Consider the following 20,558-nt stretch of genomic DNA (forward strand, 5'->3'; position numbering starts at 1 on the left):
CATAGGAGGATGGTTGTAGTTGTTAGAAGTCAGCCACCTCAGCTCCAAGCTCTAGGCACAACCATCTTCAGCTGCTTCATCATGTCAGAATTGGGAATGTTCATGATGATTGCAATGTTCAACACCATTTACAGCTCCTCAGATACTGAAGCTGCCCATATCCAAATGCATTAAGATCTGGTAATATCCAGGCTTGGGCCAGAAAGCAGCTAGTAACATTTGTACCACACAAATGCCAGGCAATGACCATTTCCAATGAAAGACAATCTAACCATCTGGTGACATTCAATGGCATTATCATCACTGAATCTCCCATAATCGACATCCTGGAGGTTACCATTGACCAGAAACTCAACTGGACTCACGACATGAACACTAGCTACAAGAGCTGGTCAAAGGCTAGGAACTCACCTCCTGACTCCTCAGACCCTGTCCACCATCTACAAGGCTCAAGGTAGTAGGATAGATGACTTTCCACTTGCCTGGAAGAAAGCTGCTCCAATAACACTCAAGAAGCTTGACACCATCCAGGAAATAGCAGCCCATTTGATTAGGATCACATTCACAAGTATCCACGCCCTCCACCACTGCTGTTCAGTCATAGCAGTGTGTACTACCTACAAGATGCACTGCAGAGATTTGCCAAATACTCTTCAACAGTTCTTTCCAAACCCACAACCATTCAAAAGGACAAGGGCAGTTGATGCATGGGAACATCACTAACTGCAGTCACTAACCACCCTGACTTGGAAATATTTTGCTTCAGTGTCACTGGGTCAATATCCAGGAATTCCCTCCATAATGGCATTGTTTAGATGGACAGCATCAGTTCAAGAAGGCAGTTCACCATCACCTTCTGAAGGGCAATTAGTGATGGGCAATAAATACTGGCCCAGCCAGCAACACCCATGTCCCACAAAAGAATTTAAAGAATTTTTAAAAATACTAAATCACTCTGGCACGTTTTCCTTGTTTAATCAAAAACCATCATGATCATATTGTGATCAAATATTTTGGTCACATTCTAATTTAAAAATTGAAATAACTAAATAGTTAGATTTTACAAATATTTAATGACATATATGTATATTTACATATTCCATTTATCTATACATTGATGAGTCTAAAACATTTTTGTAGAATATATATTGCAAGATCATAAAAACCGATCACTGGTTTTTCAGCTGCTGAACATTGTAGTTGGAATGCTCTCCTGTTCTCACTGGAACATCACCCACCAATGCCAACGTGCCTCCTCCAGCTCACAAAGGAACTTGATGGGATGACAGCTCAATGGCTCTTAACCACGTGCCAATCAGCACATGCAATTCTTGACACAAGAATGTGCTATGGGGTGCAACTGCCAGGTCTAGCACTTTCCCAGCCCAGGTTCTTACACTGGTTTCTGGAGCAGGACTTTGAAAATCCTTTAAACAACTCACCCCTGGAGGAAGGGTTGCTGGTTGTGTAAAAAATTCCTGGCTAGGCTAATCACCATGTAATCTGGGAGGAATGTATCTAGCACCCAAACTGCATGGTTGCTTAACCATTTAGGAAAGCTACCTTACTTTTCCTGAGAATGAAAACACCACAGCCCAAAACATTATATAAAAAACTTTGAATTTGATTTGATATTTTCAGGAAAATACCATGATTCAAATATTCACAACATGACCGTTGCTCTTCCACACAAGTATATAAATAAAATTACCATTTAGCACCGTTGAGAAGAGGAAAGAACTTCGATTTAAGCATGAGGCTACAAAAAGGTGGTAGCTACAGAAAAACAAACAAGGCACTACCTGTTCACCTTCCCAACAGTGTTCCTATTAAGCTGTTTAAAAAATACTAAATTGTACAATGGACTTATAGGGATGGGAGACCAGTCGGCAGTCTACATTCAGCAGTTTAGAAAAGAGGAAGCAGAATTTTGTAGCTGCTACATACAATCGCAAAAGAACCCTTATTCTACACTTCAAACTAGGCTCAGTTACAGTGTTCCTTGTGTGGGCTGTTACTTTTAAAGTCACATTAACCTTGCAAATTTTCCTCAACATCAACAAAGCACCCATACCTCCAGTACAGTCCAACAATTCTGTTTCAGGATATCTATTACTTGGCATTGTTGTTTGATGATTTCTAACTGTGCATTCTTTACTGCTTGAAACTGATCTCAAATTGGAGTACAGATCTTTTTTTAAATTTTTTTATTTACTGATTGTGCTTTGAACTTTTTGGAGGGAGCTGGAGGCACAGATGTGTGCATACACATACACACAGATAAACCTATATGCACGCGCGCGCATGCACTTTGTTTAAGAAAGTGAGTCAGTCACACCATTCATTGATTAGCAACATGGCCTTTGCTGGTATTTGAGAGCAGGCCACTTGCTTCACAACTGCCCCTTGTGGTCCACGCTCACTGTCGCGCTGCTGTTCTCTGTGCTTTCCAGCAATCTGTTGACAAATTGGGAGATCTCATCCCCGCCTCGGTAGACGCGTTTAAGCCCACGGGGGAGGCAGCGGCAGGAAGTCAGGTTCAGGTAGTTCAAATTGGGGCTGTTGCTCACCACAATTCTGCAGGATAAAGGCAAGTAAAAGAAAGGGCAAATATTACTCCAATGACCATGAAAAACAGCCAGAAAATCAGAAGTTTCCTGAGAGAGTTAAGATCTACGTGCAAGCATTCAGCATCTGGATAGTTACATACTATTGAACAGACATAGGCTATTCCATGTAACCAGGTAAAAACAATGACTGCAGATGCTGAAAACCAAATACTGGATTAGTGGTGCTGGAAGAGCACAGCAGTTCAGGCAGCATCCAACGAGCAGCGAAATCGACGTTTCGGGCAAAAGCCCTTCATCAGTTTATTCCTGATGAAGGGCTTTTGCCCGAAACATCGATTTCGCTGCTCGTTGGATGCTGCCTGAACTGCTGTGCTCTTCCAGCACCACTAATCCAGTATTCCATGTAACCATCCAGACCAGCATTTCAGCTGCATGTGAGCTTCCTATCATTTCTTTTCATCCAACATTATCAGCATATACTCCACCATACAAGATCTAAACAGGAGGACAAAGTCACTAAGTCTACTATTCCATTCAGCAAGATCATGGCTGAACAATTACACGGTGGCTTAGTGGTTAACACTGCTGCCTCACAGCACCAGGGACCTGGGTTCAATTCCCAACTTGGGCAGCTGTCTGTGTGAAGTTTGCACATTCTCCCCGTGTCAGCGTGGGTTTCCTCCCATAGTCCAAAGATGCACACATTAGGTGAATTGGCCATGCTAAATTGCCTGTAGTGTTAGGTGCATTAACCAGGGGTAAATGTAGGGGAACGGGTCTGGGTGGGTTGCTCTTCAGAGGGTCGGTGTGGACTTGTTGGACCGAAGGGCCAGTTTCCATACTGTAGGGGATCTAATCTAATCGAATCTTAATTTAATTTTCTTACTCCCATGTATCTCTTTAAAGACCAGCACTTTGACATCACAGGTTCAGATCCTATCAAAGCAGCTGGTGGAATTAAAATTCAATTAATTAAATCTGCAATTGAAAGCTACTCTCAGTCATGCTGTCCTTGAAACTATAGTTGATACTGATAAAACTCGACATGCTTCACTACTGGCCTCTTAGGAAGTGGATTTCTGTCCTTACCTGATCTGGTCCACATGCAATTCCAGATCCACAGGAATGTGATTGATCCTTAAATGCCCTCAGAAATAATCTAGCAAGCCACTCAGTTCAAGAGTAATTAAGGATTGGCACCAGATACAGCAATGCCCACATCCAATGAAAGAAAACGCATGCCAAGGTGTTTGCTGTATCTGCATGTTACGTGTGCAAGGACCAATTCCAAACCCTGCAAAACTATATTTACTGATCTCTGGGTTTTTTATTTTTATTTTTTAAAAGCTGCTTCTCCATCTTCAACCAAAGTGGATAATTTCACGTCTCCCCATGTCATAACTTCATCTGCTAATTTCTTACTCAATTACCCGGTTTATTTTCTTTTGCTTCTCTTCACAGCTTACTTTCCATTTTCTGTAGAATCAGCCAACATGAACATATACTCAGTCCCTTCCTTTCATTCTTGATATTCGTGTCAAAGTTAATAAGCAACTGAGGCTCAAGTACAGGTCAGTCTGCTATAACATGACAATTGTGTTCCTCTGTGACCTCGCGCTATAGAAAAATCACACTATGGGAAACTGCTGTAGCAAATCGCGCTGTAGAAGCTGACTAATAGAAAATCACCATACTCATTTAGTAAAACATTCATGTTATCCAAACAATGCCCACAATTCATCAATTCTATTTTTGCTAATTCGCGCTGACAAAACATGCTTTATAGCTGAACGACCTGTACTGAAAGTTTCTTTATCACAGCTATGTTTACGGAAGTAAATCCACCTTTAAATGCATCTATGCTTTCACCTCAATATTCTTTATGCTTCAGCTAATTCAGTTTAGTTGGTCATCTATCATAATTTGGACTCAAAACAGCTCAAAGCCATAGCATACTGAGGTGCAAGTATTGTGAATAGGATAGTCAGAAGGACAGTGATACACCTAGAGGATTTATATGCAGGTAAATGGTCATGAAATTTAATTCAGAGAAGTGGGAAATGATCAATGTTGGTATGAACACAAAGTAAAGGGTGTAATGCTTGTGGCACAGGGGTAGTATACTTTCCCTAGCCCCAGGCCAGGGGTTGAAGGATCAAGCCCAACCTGCGATGGAAATGTGTCACATCATGTTTGAACAGGTTTACGTAAAATACTTTAAGGACTTGTGGCATAATGATTGTGTTTCTACCTCTAAGCCACAAGGCCTGGGTTCTACAGTCATCTGTTTGACAGGTGTTAAAACACGACTGAACAAGTTGATCAGGATATACCTACCATTCTAAAGGGGAACCAGGAGCAGGAGAATCTGTATGAATTATTGAAGCGGGAAGGGCAAGTTGAGAATGAGATAATGAATCAAATAGGATAGCTGAGTGTTATTAATCTAGTTTAGAGTACCACATAACAAAAGCAAGGGTATTATAACAAAACTCTAAAACATTTGTTGAGAATATAATTTTTTTTTTCGTTTTGGTTTGAAACGGAGTTGCAGTTGAGAACTGAACTTTGAACAATAACGCAGTTCAAAAAAAAGAACAAAACCAGGCTTGCTCTTGGGGACTGGGATGGAAAAACAAAGCAGGTTAATCACTGCTTCAAGAACACTGTATACGAACCAGCACCATGATGTTGCTATGCTCAGGGACCTGCAGCTGGTTGCATGCTGAAATGGTCCATCAAGGGAGGAGAAAGACAAACTAGAGGGTCAACTGTTTTCTATTGGGTTTTTTGGGCAGGAGACTGCTTTAGAATAACAAAGAAAATTCCAGCACAGGAACAGGCCTTCGGCCCTCCAAGTCTGTGCCAATCCAGATGCTCTATCGAACCCGTCGTCTATTATCGTATTCCTTTGCTCCCTGCCTATTCATGTATCTGTCTACATAAATCTTAAATGACACTATCGTGCCTGCCTCTACCACCTCTGCTAGCAACACGTTCCAGGCACCTAGCACGCTCTTGGTAAAGAACTTTCCATGCATATCTCCCTTAAACGTTTCCCCTCTCACCTTGAACTCATGACCCCTAATAATTTTTCCCACTCTAGGAAAAAGTTTCTTGCTATCCACCCTGTCTATACCTCTCATGATTTTGTAGACCTCAATCAGGTTTCCCCCCTCACATGCTGTCTTTCTAATGAAAATAATCCTTCATAGCTAGCACCCTCCATACCAGGCAACCATACCATCCTGGTGAACCTCCTCTGCACCCCATCCAAAGCATGCATATCCTTTTGGTAATGTAGGGACCAGAACTGTACGCAGTATTCCAAATGTGGCAGAACCAAAGTCCTATAGAACTATAACATGACCTGCCAAACTCTCGTACTCAATACCCCATCCGATGCAGGAAAGCATGCCATATATGCCTTCTTGACCACTCTTATCAACCTGCATTGCCACCTTCAGGGAACAACGGACCTGAACACCCAGATCTCTCTGTACATCAATTTTCCCCAGGGCTTTTCCATTTACAGTATAGTTCACTCTTGAACTGGATCTTCCAAAATGCATCACCTCACATTTGTCCGGATTGAACACTATCTGCTATTTCTCTGCCCAAACTCTCCAATCTCTCTATATTCTGCTGCATTCTCTGACACCCGGACCAACCAACCCAACCGCCCCATGGCTGAACACTTTAACTCCCCCTCCCACTCCACCAAGGACATGGAGGTCCTTGTCCTCCTCCATCGCCAGACCCAGGCCACACGATGCCTGGAGGAAGAGCGCCTCATCTTCCGCCTAGGAACCCTCCAACCACACGGGATGAATGTAGATTTCTCCAGCTTCCTCATTTCCCCTCCCCCCACCTTATCTCAATCCCAAACCCCGGATTCAGCACCGCCCTCGTGACCTGCAATCTTCTTCCTGACCTCTCCGGCCTACCACCCTCCTTCCACCTATCCTATTCCCAGCACCCCTCCCCCAAATTCCCTCCCCCCCTACCTTTGATCTCAGCCGAATTGGCACACCAGCCTCATCCCTGAAGGGCTTATGCCTAAAACGTGGATTCTCCTGCTCCTCAGATGCTGCCTGGCCTGCTGTGTTTTTCCAGCATTTTTCAACTCTGGTCTCCAGCATCTGCAGTCCTCACTTTCTCCTGCATTCTCTGACAATCCCATTCACTAGTGGCAACTCCACCAATCTTAGTGTCATTTGCAAACTTGCTAATCAGCCCAACTATACCTTCCTCCAAATCATTTATGTATGTCACAAGCAACAGTGGTCCCAATGCGGATCCCTGTGGAACACCACAGGTAATAGGTCTCCATTTTGAAAAACTCCCTTCCACTACTACTCTGTCCCCTTCTGCCCAGCCAGTTCTCTGTCCATCTAGCCAGTATACCCTGGACCCCAAGCAAGTTCATTTTCTCCATCAGTCTACCAGGGGGAACCTTATCAAATACCTTACTGAAGACAGATTGTAGAATTAATTGATTACCATGTCGGTCATCTGTGTTCTGCTAAAGTTACAAAATTAATTAACAATGTATTGAGTTATAAACTTGGGTGTCTAAGGTCTGTCATTTGTAAAAGTCAAGAAGTGTGGCGCTGGAAAAAGCACAGCAGGTCAGGTAGGATCAGAGGAGAAGGAGAATTCACGCTTTCAGCATAAGCCTTTCATTAGGAATGCCTGAAGGGTTTATGCCCAAAACATCGACGTTCCTGCTCCTCGGATACTGCCTGACCTGCTGTGCTTTTCCAGCTCCACACTTTTTGACTCAGACTCTCCAGCATCTGCGGTCCTCACCTTCTCCCTGTCATTTGTAAAGTCTGGTTAGGAACAACTGAGCAATTTTGAGGGTTATCAAATGCTTAATGTCATCATGTTGTGAATCCAGTGACTGCGAGTCCAATTCAGTCTGGCTTGCTATCTTGGTGTCATAACACACTGGTTCGGTCTATTCGTACATAGGATGTTGGCATCACTAACCAGGCAAGGATTTACTGCCCATCCCTAATTGCCCTGAGGGCAGTTAAGAGGCAATCTCATTACCAAGGGTCTGCAGTCACATGCAGGCCAGACCTGGTCAGAAGTTTTCCCTCCCTAAAGTACATTTGCAAACCAGATGGATTTTTCCAAAAATTGACAATCGTCATCATTGGCCTCTTAACTCCAAAACTTTTATTGAATTCAAATTCCACCAAGTGGATTCCAAAAACATTAACTGGGTCTCTTGAATAAATAGCCTAGTGGTATTATCACTGGGCTATCTGTTCTCCCCCCCTCCTGATTACATGTCATGTTTGGCACTGGATTTGAAGACATTAGAGGGGCTTCAGAAAGGACTCAAGAATGGATCCAGGGATTAGGAAATTTGGTTATGTGGATAAATTGGAGAAGCTATGGATATTCTATATGGAGAAGAAAAAAATTGAGGATATTTAATAAAACCTAAAAGCAAATAGGGATAAACTGGTGGAAAAGTTAAGATGCAGAGTCAGTGATCATACCCAGGATCAAACTAGTGAACTTTCTCTGGTTTGTCCCCAACTCCAGTATATTTATCCTTACTGAAGGGGCCCATAGTATTCTAGATGTGGTCTAAGGCTTGCAGTTCTAACAAGATTTCCTTGATTTTGAAATAAAGACCAACATTTCATCTAGCTTTCCTATAACCTGCTAAGCTTATTTGCTAGCTTTCTATGACTCATGCACAAAGACTCCAAATCTCCCTGTTCTGTAGCTTTCTGCAGATTTTCTCTATTTAACTGATCATTCCCACCAAAATACATAACTTCATACATTGCCACATTATATTCCATCTTGCAAGATTTTGCCCATCAAATTTTTTTCTGCCATCCTCAACATCAACATTTGTCCCATATAAATATTTCCTACTTTAAGCGGTATGGTGCTATACACAAATTAGCTGCCTCACTTCTGAGCTTGCTGTCTAATAACTATATGAAATCTAAGAAATTTTTTTTATATATATAGTTTTTTTTAAATATTATAAAAGCTCTCTCTCCTCCATCTTAAAGAAGATGCTTCTATAGCAGCTCAGTGGCTGACAAACAAAGTGCAGCCTAGGCCTGTTATCTGTAGCACAAGTCGAACAAAGAACAAAGAAAGTTTACAGCCCAGGAACAGGCCCTTCGGCCCTCCAAGCCTGAGCCAATTCAAATGTACTGTCTAAACCAGTCGGTCAATCCCTAAGCATTTGTATCTCTCTGCTCCCCACCTACTCATGCATTTGTCCAGACACATCTTAAATGAATTGACCATGCCTCTCCCACCTCTGCTGGCAATGCGTTCCAACCCTCTGTGTGAAGTACTTGCCGCATGTATCCCCCTTAAACTTTCCAACTCTCACGTTGAAAGCATGACCTCTCGTTATTGAATCCTTCGCCCTGGGAAAAAGCTGGTCTCTATCCACCCTGTCTATACACTTCATGATTTTGTAAACTTCAATCAGGTCCCCCCTCAATCTCCTTTTTTCTACTGAAAATAAACCTAACCTACTCAATGTCTCTTCATAGCTAGCACCTTCCATACCAGGCAACATCCCTGTAAACCTTCTCTGCACTGTCTCCAAAGTGTCTACATCCTTTTGGTAATGTGGCGACCAGAACTGCACGCAGTATTCTAAATGAGGCCAAACCAATGCCTTGTACAATTTTAACATGAATTGTACATTATATTCCATCTTGTGGGTCCTAAAGTAATGCATTGCTAAATCTGATAAGTTTCAATTGACCCATAAGTAAACAATTGTCTGAGTAAAAGGCTGTAAAAAAAAAGCTTGAGAGAATGAAACCACTTTGAAAAGAGCTTTCCAATATATAAAAAAATGGAGGAGTATATTCAGATCATTGTTGACCAGCTTGGAAACAATACGCCAAATGGTCTCAGAGGAGGCTATAGTTTCACCTAATGCAACCCGTTAGCCAGCTCTAGAAGACTGAGATCAAAAGAAATACTCACCTCCAAGTATGGAGATGAGCTTTATCCATCCAATTTTCCTGCTCTAGGACTAGTAATTCATTCACAGGAGACTGTCCCCATCAGTCACTGATCTGGGTCAGTAATTTAATACCTGAAGCCCCATGTTCATTATACCTCAGGCTGACATTCACTCCTGGGGCACATGTTCTGGTAATGGCCATCACCTTCTGATGATGAGCTCACTTCTGCCACTTTATTCCCAAGAAAAATGTCAATGTCATTATTTGGTGTCTATCAAACAGGGGAGGGGTTGCTTGTCTTTTATTCATTCATGTGATGTGGGCATTGTATGCTAGGTCAGCAGTTATTGGCAGTTCATGGTCAGATTTATATTGAATTCAAATCTCACCATCCACTGTCGTGGGATTTGCACCCATGTTCACAAAACATTAGCCTAGGCTCTGGATTACAAGTGCAGCGACAGTGCCACGTCAAAGGGTTACTGAACTTGAAACATTAATTCTGCTTTCTCTCCACAAAAGCTGCTAGACTAGAGTTGCTGCAGCAATTTCCGTTTTTGTTTCAGATTTCCATCATTCTCAGTTCTTTGTTTTATTCTATAAGCCTAAACAATTTCAGTCCATTGTCTTTCCCCATAACCCAACAAATGTTTCTTTCCTCAATACATATCCAATTCAGATTTTGATGCAGAATCATAGAACTTGCTTAATGTATTTTTTTCATTCTAATTTTCCTTACAATTTTTAAGAGAAAAAGACCATACTGATTACCACATCTACATGATGAATACCTGATGGCATCCAATGTGACCTTTGTTCCAGCCAGGTTTAAAGATCGCAGAAGATGGTTTCCCGCAGTCCCTGCTAGGATTTGCATAGCCAGCTCGAGGTCTTTTTCATTGTAGCACTGCCCAGTGAGATCCAGTTCTTGTAAAGAATGCCTCCACTTCAATGCCATCTGCTCAGAGCCCTGTTTAGCCAGCAACAGGGTGGTGGTACTACAGTAAAGTCCCAAGAACAGCCGTGCCAGGTCTAGAATTGAAACGAGTAGAGTTTCATAAGAAAACAAAGGTAGTCCTTTAGTTTGCACAGATGTGTAGAAGGCATGGGCTGCAAGCTTATTGAGTTGACTGTCAGGAACAGTCTGAAGTAATGCAATCATCATTCCTGTGCTTGCTAACTTACATCGGCTCCTAACCTGGCAACTCCATTTTAAAAAACTTACCTTAAAACCCAATGGCCTCTCAACCTTCTGAATGTCAGTAACCACCTTCAGCCTTACAATCCAGATATCTCTGCACTTCTCACATTTGGAGTGCAATGACACTAGCTTATAATCCAACAGGTTTATTTGAAATTGCAAGCTTTCGGAGCTCAGCTCCTTCCTCTGTACCATGCCTGAGGAAGGAGCAGTGCGCTGAAAGCTTGCAATTTCAAATAAACCTGTTGGACTATAACCTAGTGGTCATTTGATTTTGACCCTGTCCACTCCAACCCAACTCCAGCATCTCTATCCACATCAGGTTTATAAAATAATGAGGAGCATGGATAGGGTAAATAGACAAGATCTTTTCCCTGGGGTGTGGTGAGTCCAAAACTAGAGGGCTTAAGTTTAGGGTGAGAGGGAAAAAATTTAAAAGGGACCTAAGGGGCAACTTTTTCACGCAAAGGGTGGAACCTATATTGAAGAAGCTGCCAGAAGATGATGGAAGCTGGTATAATTACAACATTTAAAAGGCATCTGGATGGGTATATCATCAGGAAGGATTTAGAAGGATATGAGCCAAATCCTGACAAATGGGACTAGATTTATTTCGGATATCTGGTCAACATAGACAAGTGAGACTAAATGGCTGAAAATGTGTTGCTGGAAAAGTGCAACAGGTCAGGCAGCATCCAGGGAGCAGGAGAATCGACGTTTCGGGCATGAGCCCAAACGTCGATTCTCCTGCTCCCTGAATGCTGCCTGACCTGCTGCGCTTTTCCAGCAACACATTTTCAGCTCTGATCTCCAGCATGTGCAGTCCTCACTTTCTCCAAGTGAGACTGAAGGGTCTATTTCTACGCTCTACACCTCCAATTCTGTATGGCCTCTTGCAATTCCCAATTTTCACATTCTATACTGTTGTATAATGGCCAGGCCGTAAAATTGTGAATTCCTCCCTCTCTCCTTCTGTATTATTTCAACTGTCCTAACAACTCTTTTTATGACTTGGTATCAAATTCTGTTTCTGGATTAGTTTCTGGATCAGGAATAAAAAGGGCTTTTGATGAAGGGAGTTTGCCCGAACCGTCGATTTCGAAGCTCCTTGGATGCTGCCTGAACTGCTGTGCTCTTCCAGCACCACTAATCCAGAATCTGGTTTCCAGCATCTGCAGTCATTGTTTTTACCTTATCAAATTCTGTTTGACAATCACTCACTAGAACCTCCCATTGTGCTTGTCAAGTTAAGAGGAGGTACTTAAATGCAGACGTTGCATAGGCAGCGTACAAATGTACACACAATTCCTCTAGGGTAAGATCTTGACAACTGTGCAGCCACAGACCAATGAGTAGGCTGGCAGGAGGATAGGAGTACAGTTTATAGCAGCTGCAGATTTAACATAGAATTTTGTTTTGGACAGCTTCACCCCTTTGCTCAATTCCTCTGTTTAAAACCACCAGAACATAGCAATAATAGCCCAATATCTTTAGTCAATAATCTACAAGTGAATTGAATGGAGATCCGGAAATGGTGGACAACAACATTCCCAACAGTCAATAGAGAGCACGGGAGGATGTGATGGAGTGCCATTGGTAAAGACAATGAAATGCATTGAAACTCTATTTCTCCAGCTTCATAAGACTGTCATGAAAGTTAAGCTGTATATTTCATACAAATGACCTTTTAGGCCAAGGAGAAATTTCAGAGCTCAGTCTCTTGGGAGAGTTTTGTCTTTGATTACACACTGAAAGTAGATGGGATGGGTCTGATAAATATAAACTGCACAAGCTTGATTAAAAATATACATCATTCCCCAAATTAAAAATCAAGACTAGACATTAAAAATCAGTGCAGCTGCACAATAGGCTGGACAAGGGCCTTATGCCTTGCAACCTTCAAGAATTGAGCCAAGATTGACTCAAATTTGTCAGTTTGTTAAGAATTTAATAGGAGCAGATCACATGGCTCAAAGATCCCACTTCCACAATCAGTCTGATCAGGCCTGACCTTGGAACTCAAATCTCTTTTCTTGCCTGCATCAGATTCCTTGATACACAGACATCAGAAACCACTCCATCCTAGTGGATACAGTGAATGATGGAACAAAACCCTCTCGAGTAAAGCATTTCAAAGATTCACCACTCCCTGACTGAAAAACCGCTTACTTCAATCTGAAATGGCAAACACCTCAACTCTGCATTATTGCAGTGACTGCACCTTAACAGGGTTCGATTGGCTAGACAGCATTTCAAGTTGCCCAGCAAAAATGACAAGTCCTAGATCAATGCTAGTCTTTTCTCTCCCTCTTACCCAGAGACTGCACCAGTGTTCCACATTTTCCAGCTCTCTCTGCCTACCCAGTAAATCCCAGCAAAACAATTTCAATAAAATCACTTCTCATTCTTCGAACCTACACAGAATACACCACACTTACTCAGCCTCTCATGACAGGTCAACCTCCCTTATATTAGAAACCCCGATAGACACATTACTGTAAAGAGCTGCTTCAACCCTGATCACATCTTTTGTTGACAGGTACAATGATTAAAAACGAACTTGACTCACTGAAATGCTGCCAAGAACAGCACCACCTCCAAATGACCGACCTCATGCCCTCTTTCTCTCTCTCCCCACGCACGCCTCCCCCGCCCTCCCAGCGTCCACCCTTTCTAAGCCATGCATTATCTTGTAAGTTTCTATTAAATCTCCCCATAACCTTCTAAACTCTAATGAATACAATCCCAGGATCCTCAGCCGTTCATTGTGCGTTAGGCCTCCCATTCCAGGGATCATCCATGTGACACACTCCAGTACCAATATGTCTGTCCTGAGGTGTGGGGCCCAAAAGTGGGCACAATATTCGAAATGGGGCCGAACTAGCGCTTTATAAAGTGTCAGAAGCACATCGCTGCTTTTATATTCTAAACCTCGAGATAAATGACAACATTATATTCGCTTTCTTAATCACGGACTCAACCTACAAGTTAACCTTTAGAGAATCCTGGACTAGTACTCCCAGATCCCTTTGTGCTTTGGCTTTATGAATGTTCTCACTGTTTAGAAAATAATCCATGCCTGGATTCTTTTTTTGAAAGTGCAAGACCTTGCATTTACTCACGTTGAATTTCAATGAATTTGATCATTGTGGCACTCCAAGTTACAAGCTACCAACTTAATAATGCCCCATTTATCCCTACTCTCTGCTTCCTTTCCATTAACCATTTCTCTTTCTATACAAATCCCCTCCAATCCATAAAGCCGTTGTGTATTAATATTTCATGTGGCATCTTATCAATGCTTTTCAGAAATTCAAGAGTATGATTTCACTAATTCCCCTTTAACCATCCAACTAATTACTTCCTCAAAAAATGCAAATATATTTATTAAACACCATTTCCTTTGTAAAGCCTGGCTGACTGCCACACTCTAATTTTATAAATGTTATAGTAATAAACCCTAGCATGTTCCTGACTCTATGTATTTCCTGTTTCCTCGCTCTCTTTTCTTGAATCACCCTGTCACATTTGTTAACCCATTGAATCTACAACTATCTTGATAACCGTAGGATGCAGGCAATCCCAGTCCCAGAGATTTGTCAGCTTCAAGCCTTAAGTTTCTTTAATACGGTACAAGATGTTCCTCATTCTTATTAGCCTCTATTTCTACTGTCTAATGTGTTTTCTTTGGTTTGGACATGGACCATTTGCTATTCAGGCTATGATAAATCCATGCATGTCTGTTTTACTCATGAATGATGAATAGAGGAGTTGTGTTTGGATCTTATTGCAGGTTCCAGAAATCCAAAGTGCTCAAGGTCTTTTTTAAAATCATGGGATACGGAGACCAATGGTTTCTTTCAGGTCTAAATGCAAGGATATGGTCACTGTGGTAAGAACAATGCATTTATTGCTGCAGATCCTCTAAAATTTATCTACAGGATAACGCATCCAAAATCAAATAAAGAAAGCAAACTTCTACCAAAATTGCACAAACACATACATGGGTTGGACTGTAGAAGCACAAGACAAAAGCCCACCACCATAATGTCAGGGCAACAAGCTATGGTCAGCAAGTGCCATCTGCATCTGATGCATGCTTGATCTCCTCTATTGTTTGAAGGGCCAGTGTACAGGGAGTTTTACTCAGTATCGCAACTGCGCTGTACTTGTCCTGGGAACGCTTGACAAGAAAATGTTGACAAAACTTTATATTGTGTGGAACTGCTGTACTTGCCCTGAGAACTTTGCATTGGAAACTTTACTTCATATCTAACCCATACTATACTTGGCTGGGAGAACACAACGGGACATAATGATGTCAAAGAGTGTGGCGGTGGAAAGCACAGCCGCTCAGGCAGCATTCGATGAGCAGGAGAATTGATGTTTCGGGCACATGCCCTTCATCAGGAATGAGGCTTATGGGCCAAAGGGGCTGAGAATGCAATATGGGTGAAGATGATAGGTCAGAGGGGAGGGGGGAACGGATAGGTGGGTAGAGACTGACAGATAGGACAGGTCAAGCTCCCTCAGCTACCTGGACATCTACTACAAATCCACCGACTCCCACAGTGACCTGGACTACACCTCCTCCCACCATCTCTTGTGAAAACGCTATCACTTATTCCTAATTCCTTCACCGCACCTGCTCCCAGGATGACCAATTTCACCACAGAACATCCGAGATGGCCTCCTCCTTCAAAAGACCACCATTTCCCCTACCACATGGTCAATGATGCCCTCCAGCATATCGCCGCCGCTTTCCACATCTCTACCCTTGAATCATACCCCTCCAACCGCAACAAGGTCAGAACCCTCCCTTGTCCTCACATTCCACCCCACCAACCTCTGGATACATTGCATTATCCTCCGCCATTTCCACCACCGACAAACAGATCCCACCACCCAGAATATATTACCCTCCCCACCCCTATCAGCGTTTCATAAAGACCATTCCCTCCGTGACTCCCTCGTTAGGTCCATGCCCCCACCAACCCACCCTCCACTCCCAGCAGCTTCCCCTGCCATCACAAGAATTGCAAAACCTGCGCCCATGCCTCCACCCTCACCTCTCCCCAAGGCCCCAAAGGATCCTTGCACATACGTCAGAGATTTATCTATACTTCCACACATCATCTCTTGTATCCGTTGCTCCCATTGTGGTCTCCTCTACATTGGAGAGACAGGACACCAACTTGCGGAACGTTTCAGAGGACATCTCTGGGACACTAACTCCCCCACCCACTCCGCCAAGGACATGCAAGTACTGGGCCTCCTCCACCGCCAAACCATTACCACCCGACACGTGGAAGAAGAAAGCCTCATTTTCCACCTTGGGACCCTCCAACCACACAGGATCAATGTGGATTTCACCAGGTTCCTCATTTCCTTTCCCTCTATCTTAACCCAGGTCCAACCTTCTAACTCGCCACCACCCTCTTGACCTGTCCTACCTGTCAATCTGCCTTCCCACCTATCTGCTCCACCCTCCTCTCCAACCTAGCAGCTTCACGCCCAATGTCATGTACCTATTGCACCCTCAGCTACTTTCCCCCAGCCATTTATCTCTCAGCCCCCTTGGCCCACAAGCCTCATTCCTGATGAAGGGCTTAGGCCCGAAACATTGATTCTCCCGCTCTTCAGATGCTGCCTGACCGGCTGTGCTTTTCCAATACCAAACTCTTCGGCTCTGATCTCCAGCATCTGCAGTCCTCACCTTCTCCTAGGACATAATAATGACTTATCTGCACATAAAATATTTTGGACTAGACTTGGGAGTGCCTGAGGATATCAATGAACTAGAAAATTGATTTATTTGTAACAATACAACTCAAATGTTAAACAAGCATAAAACAAATGACCCTACTCATAATGAAGGTAAAGTGGTCATAAAGGGTGACTTCAGAGAAACATGTCCTTACCTTGGCAAGGTAGAAGTTGTAACCCCGCTGATGTGATCCGATAGCAGCCTCTCAGATCTAATGTCCGTAGCCTCGATGACAAGTGCAGTAGCTTTACCAGAACTTCATCAGTAACCAATGAAAATGATGACGTGGCCAAGCACAATTCCTCCAATTCAGAGAAACCAACCTCTGGTGAAACAATCATAGTGCAAGCCTTCGGAAACCAGGTTAAGTTCAGGAGTCTCAGCACCTGCACAAGAATTTTTTAGATTAGGTTCTGAATACCTAGAATGATAAGGGATGAGGTCTAAACTGTTGCTGTATGTACAGGAAAAGAATAAGAAATCACAGTGCAAAACTAGACCAGCTACTGCAAGGCCATTACTAACAATGATGACCTGACATGAATGTTAATTTGTTGTTTTAACAAATTAACCAAAAGCACTGTTTTGCTTGCTGTACAGACAGATCATACCATACAAATTGCATCAGGTAGCAGAATAGAGTGCACAATGACTGTTACACTGTACACTGGGTGGCAGAGTAGCTCAGTAGTTAGCACTGCTGCCTCACAGCGCCAGGAACCTGGGCCTGATTCCAGTCTCAGGTCTCTGTGCGGAGTTTGCACATTCTCCCAGTGACTGTGTGGGTTTCCTTCGGGTACTCTGATTTCCTCCCACAGTCCAAAGATGTGCAGATCAGGTGAGTTGGCCATGTTAAATTGCCCATACTGTCCAGGAATGTGCAGGTTCGGTGGGTTAGCCATAATAAGTTCAGGGTTACAGCAATGGTGTGTGTGGGGGGGGGGAAATGAATCAGTGTAGACTTGATGGGCTGAACGGCCTGCTTCCACACTGTAGAGATTCTACGGTAACAGTGTTACAGCTGCAGAGAAGGTGTAACAAAGATCAACATTAATGCTTGAGGGGTGTGTTCCAAAGTCTGCTAACAGCAGGCAAGGAGCTGTTCTTCAAACTGTTGTTCCATTATATGCTGCTTTACTTTATTATTGACTGGTTAATTTCCTGTCACTGAACCTCCCCACCCCCGCCCCCCCCCCAACCTTCACTGAAGCCAACCTCCCATCCATGGACACCATTTACATGGCTTGCGGCCATGGAAAGGCTACCAATATCATCAAAGATCCACTGCACCCCAGTAACGATCGCCTACAACTTTTCTATCAGGCAGTTTCAGGAACAGCTTCTTACAGGCCATTGTAAGACTGATGAATGGACACTCTAGCCTCAAATAATGCTGACCTTGCTAAGATTGTAACCTGTATGGGTCTGTCTAAGTCTTTCTGATCTGTACATTCTTGCTTACTGTGATCTGCTGTACTGCTCATAAACTAAGCTTTTTACTGTACTTCAGTAGACATGACAATAAATAAATAAATGTTTGGAACTCTTTTCCACAAGTGCCAGCTGATACAGAATCAATTGCTGATTTTAAATCGGAGATAGATAAATGTTTGACAAGTAACGATGCTAAGGGATATGCGCCAAAGACAGGTATATGGAGTTAAGCTTTCCTGATAAAAGACTTATGCTTGAAACGTCGACTCTCCTGCTCCTCAGATGCTGCCTGACCTGCTGTGCTGTTCCAGCACCACACTCTTGACTCTGATCTCCAGCATCTGCAGTCCTCACTTTCTCCTCTATGGAATTAAGGCTACAGGTCACCCATAATCTCACTGAATGGCAGAACAGACTGGTCCTGTTATCACTTCCCAAGCTTGCTGGCCACGTAGAAATATAGAAACATTGAAAACAGGACAAATAGGCCACTCAATCCTTCAAGCCCTGCTCCACCACTCAATATCATGGCTGATCATCCAACTCAGTATCCTGTTCCCACTTTCTCCCATAGTTATGATTCCTATAAGCCCCAATAACTATCCAACTCCTTTCTGAAAGCAGTTAATATTTGGCCTCAATTGCTTTCTGTGGCAGGGAATTCCACAGGCTCACCACTCTCTGGGTGAAAAAAAATTCTCATTTTGGTCTTAAAAGGCCTAACTCATGTCCTTCTGTGACACTTGGGTGTGCAACCTTCTTCCCAGAGGAAGAAGAAAACAAAAAGGACCAATGTAACAATTTTGGTGCTGTATGGTTCAGTTCCTAATAACTCTATACTAATTATGTTCAATTGTACATAGGTTGTATATTGAACTAAGGATTTAAATTTTGCCCTCTAAGCAGATTTGAAGTCCTCACCCGCTTCAAGACCACTACCATCATCTCGGTATCAAAAGAAAACTCATAGTGTGCCTCAATGACTACTGCCTGGTGGTCTGGCCTCCAGAATGATGAAGTGCTTTGAAAGGTTAATCATGGCTCATATCAGCTCTAGCCTCCCAGCCTGCCTTGATCCCTTGCAATTTACCCACCACTGCAACAGGTCCCTAGCCATCTCCCTAGCCCTACACTCATCCCTGGAACATCCAGATAACAAGGAGACCTGCTTAGGCTCCTAATCATGGCGTACAGCTCCGACTCCAACAAAATAATTCCAAACAAATTAATCTCCAAAATCCGAGACCTAGGTCTCTGCTCTGCCCTCTGCAACTGGATCCTCAACTGCCTGACCCACAGACAGCAGTCAGTGAGAAGAGGCAACAGCACCTCCTCAATGACAATCCTCAACAGTGGCATTCCCACAAGGCTGCAAACTCAGCCCTTTACTGTACTCCCTGTGTACTCAAGACTGTCTGGCCAAATCTTGAGCTAACGCCATCGACCATTTCGCTGACAACACTAACTTTGCAGACCAGATCTCAAAAAAATGACAAGACAGAATACAGGATAGAATGCTTGATGAATGGAATAAAGAGAACAATCTCTCCCTCAACATCAGCAAAACAAAAAAGCTGGTCATCAACTTCAGGAAGCAATATGGGGGTCACAACTCTATCTACATCAATGGTGCGAGGCGGAGATGGTCGAGAGCATCAAATTCCTAGGAGTTATGATCACCACCAATCTGTCCTGGTCCAGCCAGGTTGATGTGATGGTCAAGAAAGCACAACAATGCCTGTTCTTCAGGAGGCTAAGGAAATTTCACAGGTCCATAAAGACTCTTACTATTTTTTATGTATAGACTATGGAAAGCATTCCATCTGAATGCATTGTAGCTTGGGATGGCAACTGCTCTGCTCAGGACCATAGGTAACTATAGAATGTTGTGAATGCAACGCAATTCATTGCCCAAGCCAACCTTCCATTCACTAACTCCATCTACACTTCTCATTCCCTCGGAAAGGCAGCCAACATAATCAAAGACCCCTCCCACCCTGGTCATAATCTCTTCAAACCTTTTCCATCAGGCAGAACATACAAAAGCTTAAACACATGGACTAACAGAGTCAAAAACAGCTTCTTCCCCGCTGTTATTAGACTCTGAATGGACCTCTCAAATTTCACATTTAATGCTGACCTCACTCTTTGTGCGATTTCTTTGCAGCCGTAACATTGTATTCCTCGCTTTGTGCTATCATCCTATGCACTTTGGTATGATCTGCCTGTACTGCATGCAAAACAAAATTTTTCACTGTACCTTAGTACTTGACAATAATAAATCAAATCAATTTCAGTAGATAGACTAAAATTGTGGTTGGTGGGTTAGCTGGGGTATGCAGTAATGTGCAACTCCATAAATAGAACTGTGTAAAGATTAACTTTAATTCTACTCTTCAAATTGATTTCGGGATCAGAGCAATAGCCTGATAGGAGGGATTGAAACTGACAGTTGAGAGGAATCAACATACAAACATCCTGGAGGGATTTGAAGATGAAGGGAAGTTGGAGACGGGTCATTAGTTTGCAAAAATGGATGCTGTATTTCTAAGGAAGGGCACTGAAAGGGTGATGGACTTCCTATCTAAAAGACAAGACAGGAAAACAATTTCTCC

General features: G+C 43.0%; 1 protein-coding gene across 2 annotated transcripts in view; it reads right to left on the reverse strand.

The window, feature by feature from the left end:
* Positions 1 to 1,053: 1,053 nt before the first annotated feature.
* fbxl6 (F-box and leucine-rich repeat protein 6) overlaps positions 1,054 to 20,558 on the reverse strand; it is a 44,299-nt gene continuing 24,794 nt past the window's right edge. For both annotated transcript variants that reach the window (XM_072576437.1, XM_072576438.1), the window contains exons 8-10: positions 16,664 to 16,895; positions 10,333 to 10,573; positions 1,054 to 2,577 (exon numbers count right to left, since the gene is read on the reverse strand). In XM_072576437.1, coding sequence (XP_072432538.1) covers positions 2,394 to 2,577; positions 10,333 to 10,573; positions 16,664 to 16,895 — 657 coding nt within the window. In that variant the 3' untranslated portion in view covers positions 1,054 to 2,393. The remainder of the gene's footprint in view (positions 2,578 to 10,332; positions 10,574 to 16,663; positions 16,896 to 20,558) is intronic.

This window comes from Chiloscyllium punctatum, chromosome 8 (assembly GCF_047496795.1).
Source record: "Chiloscyllium punctatum isolate Juve2018m chromosome 8, sChiPun1.3, whole genome shotgun sequence".
Lineage (NCBI taxonomy): Eukaryota > Metazoa > Chordata > Chondrichthyes > Orectolobiformes > Hemiscylliidae > Chiloscyllium > Chiloscyllium punctatum.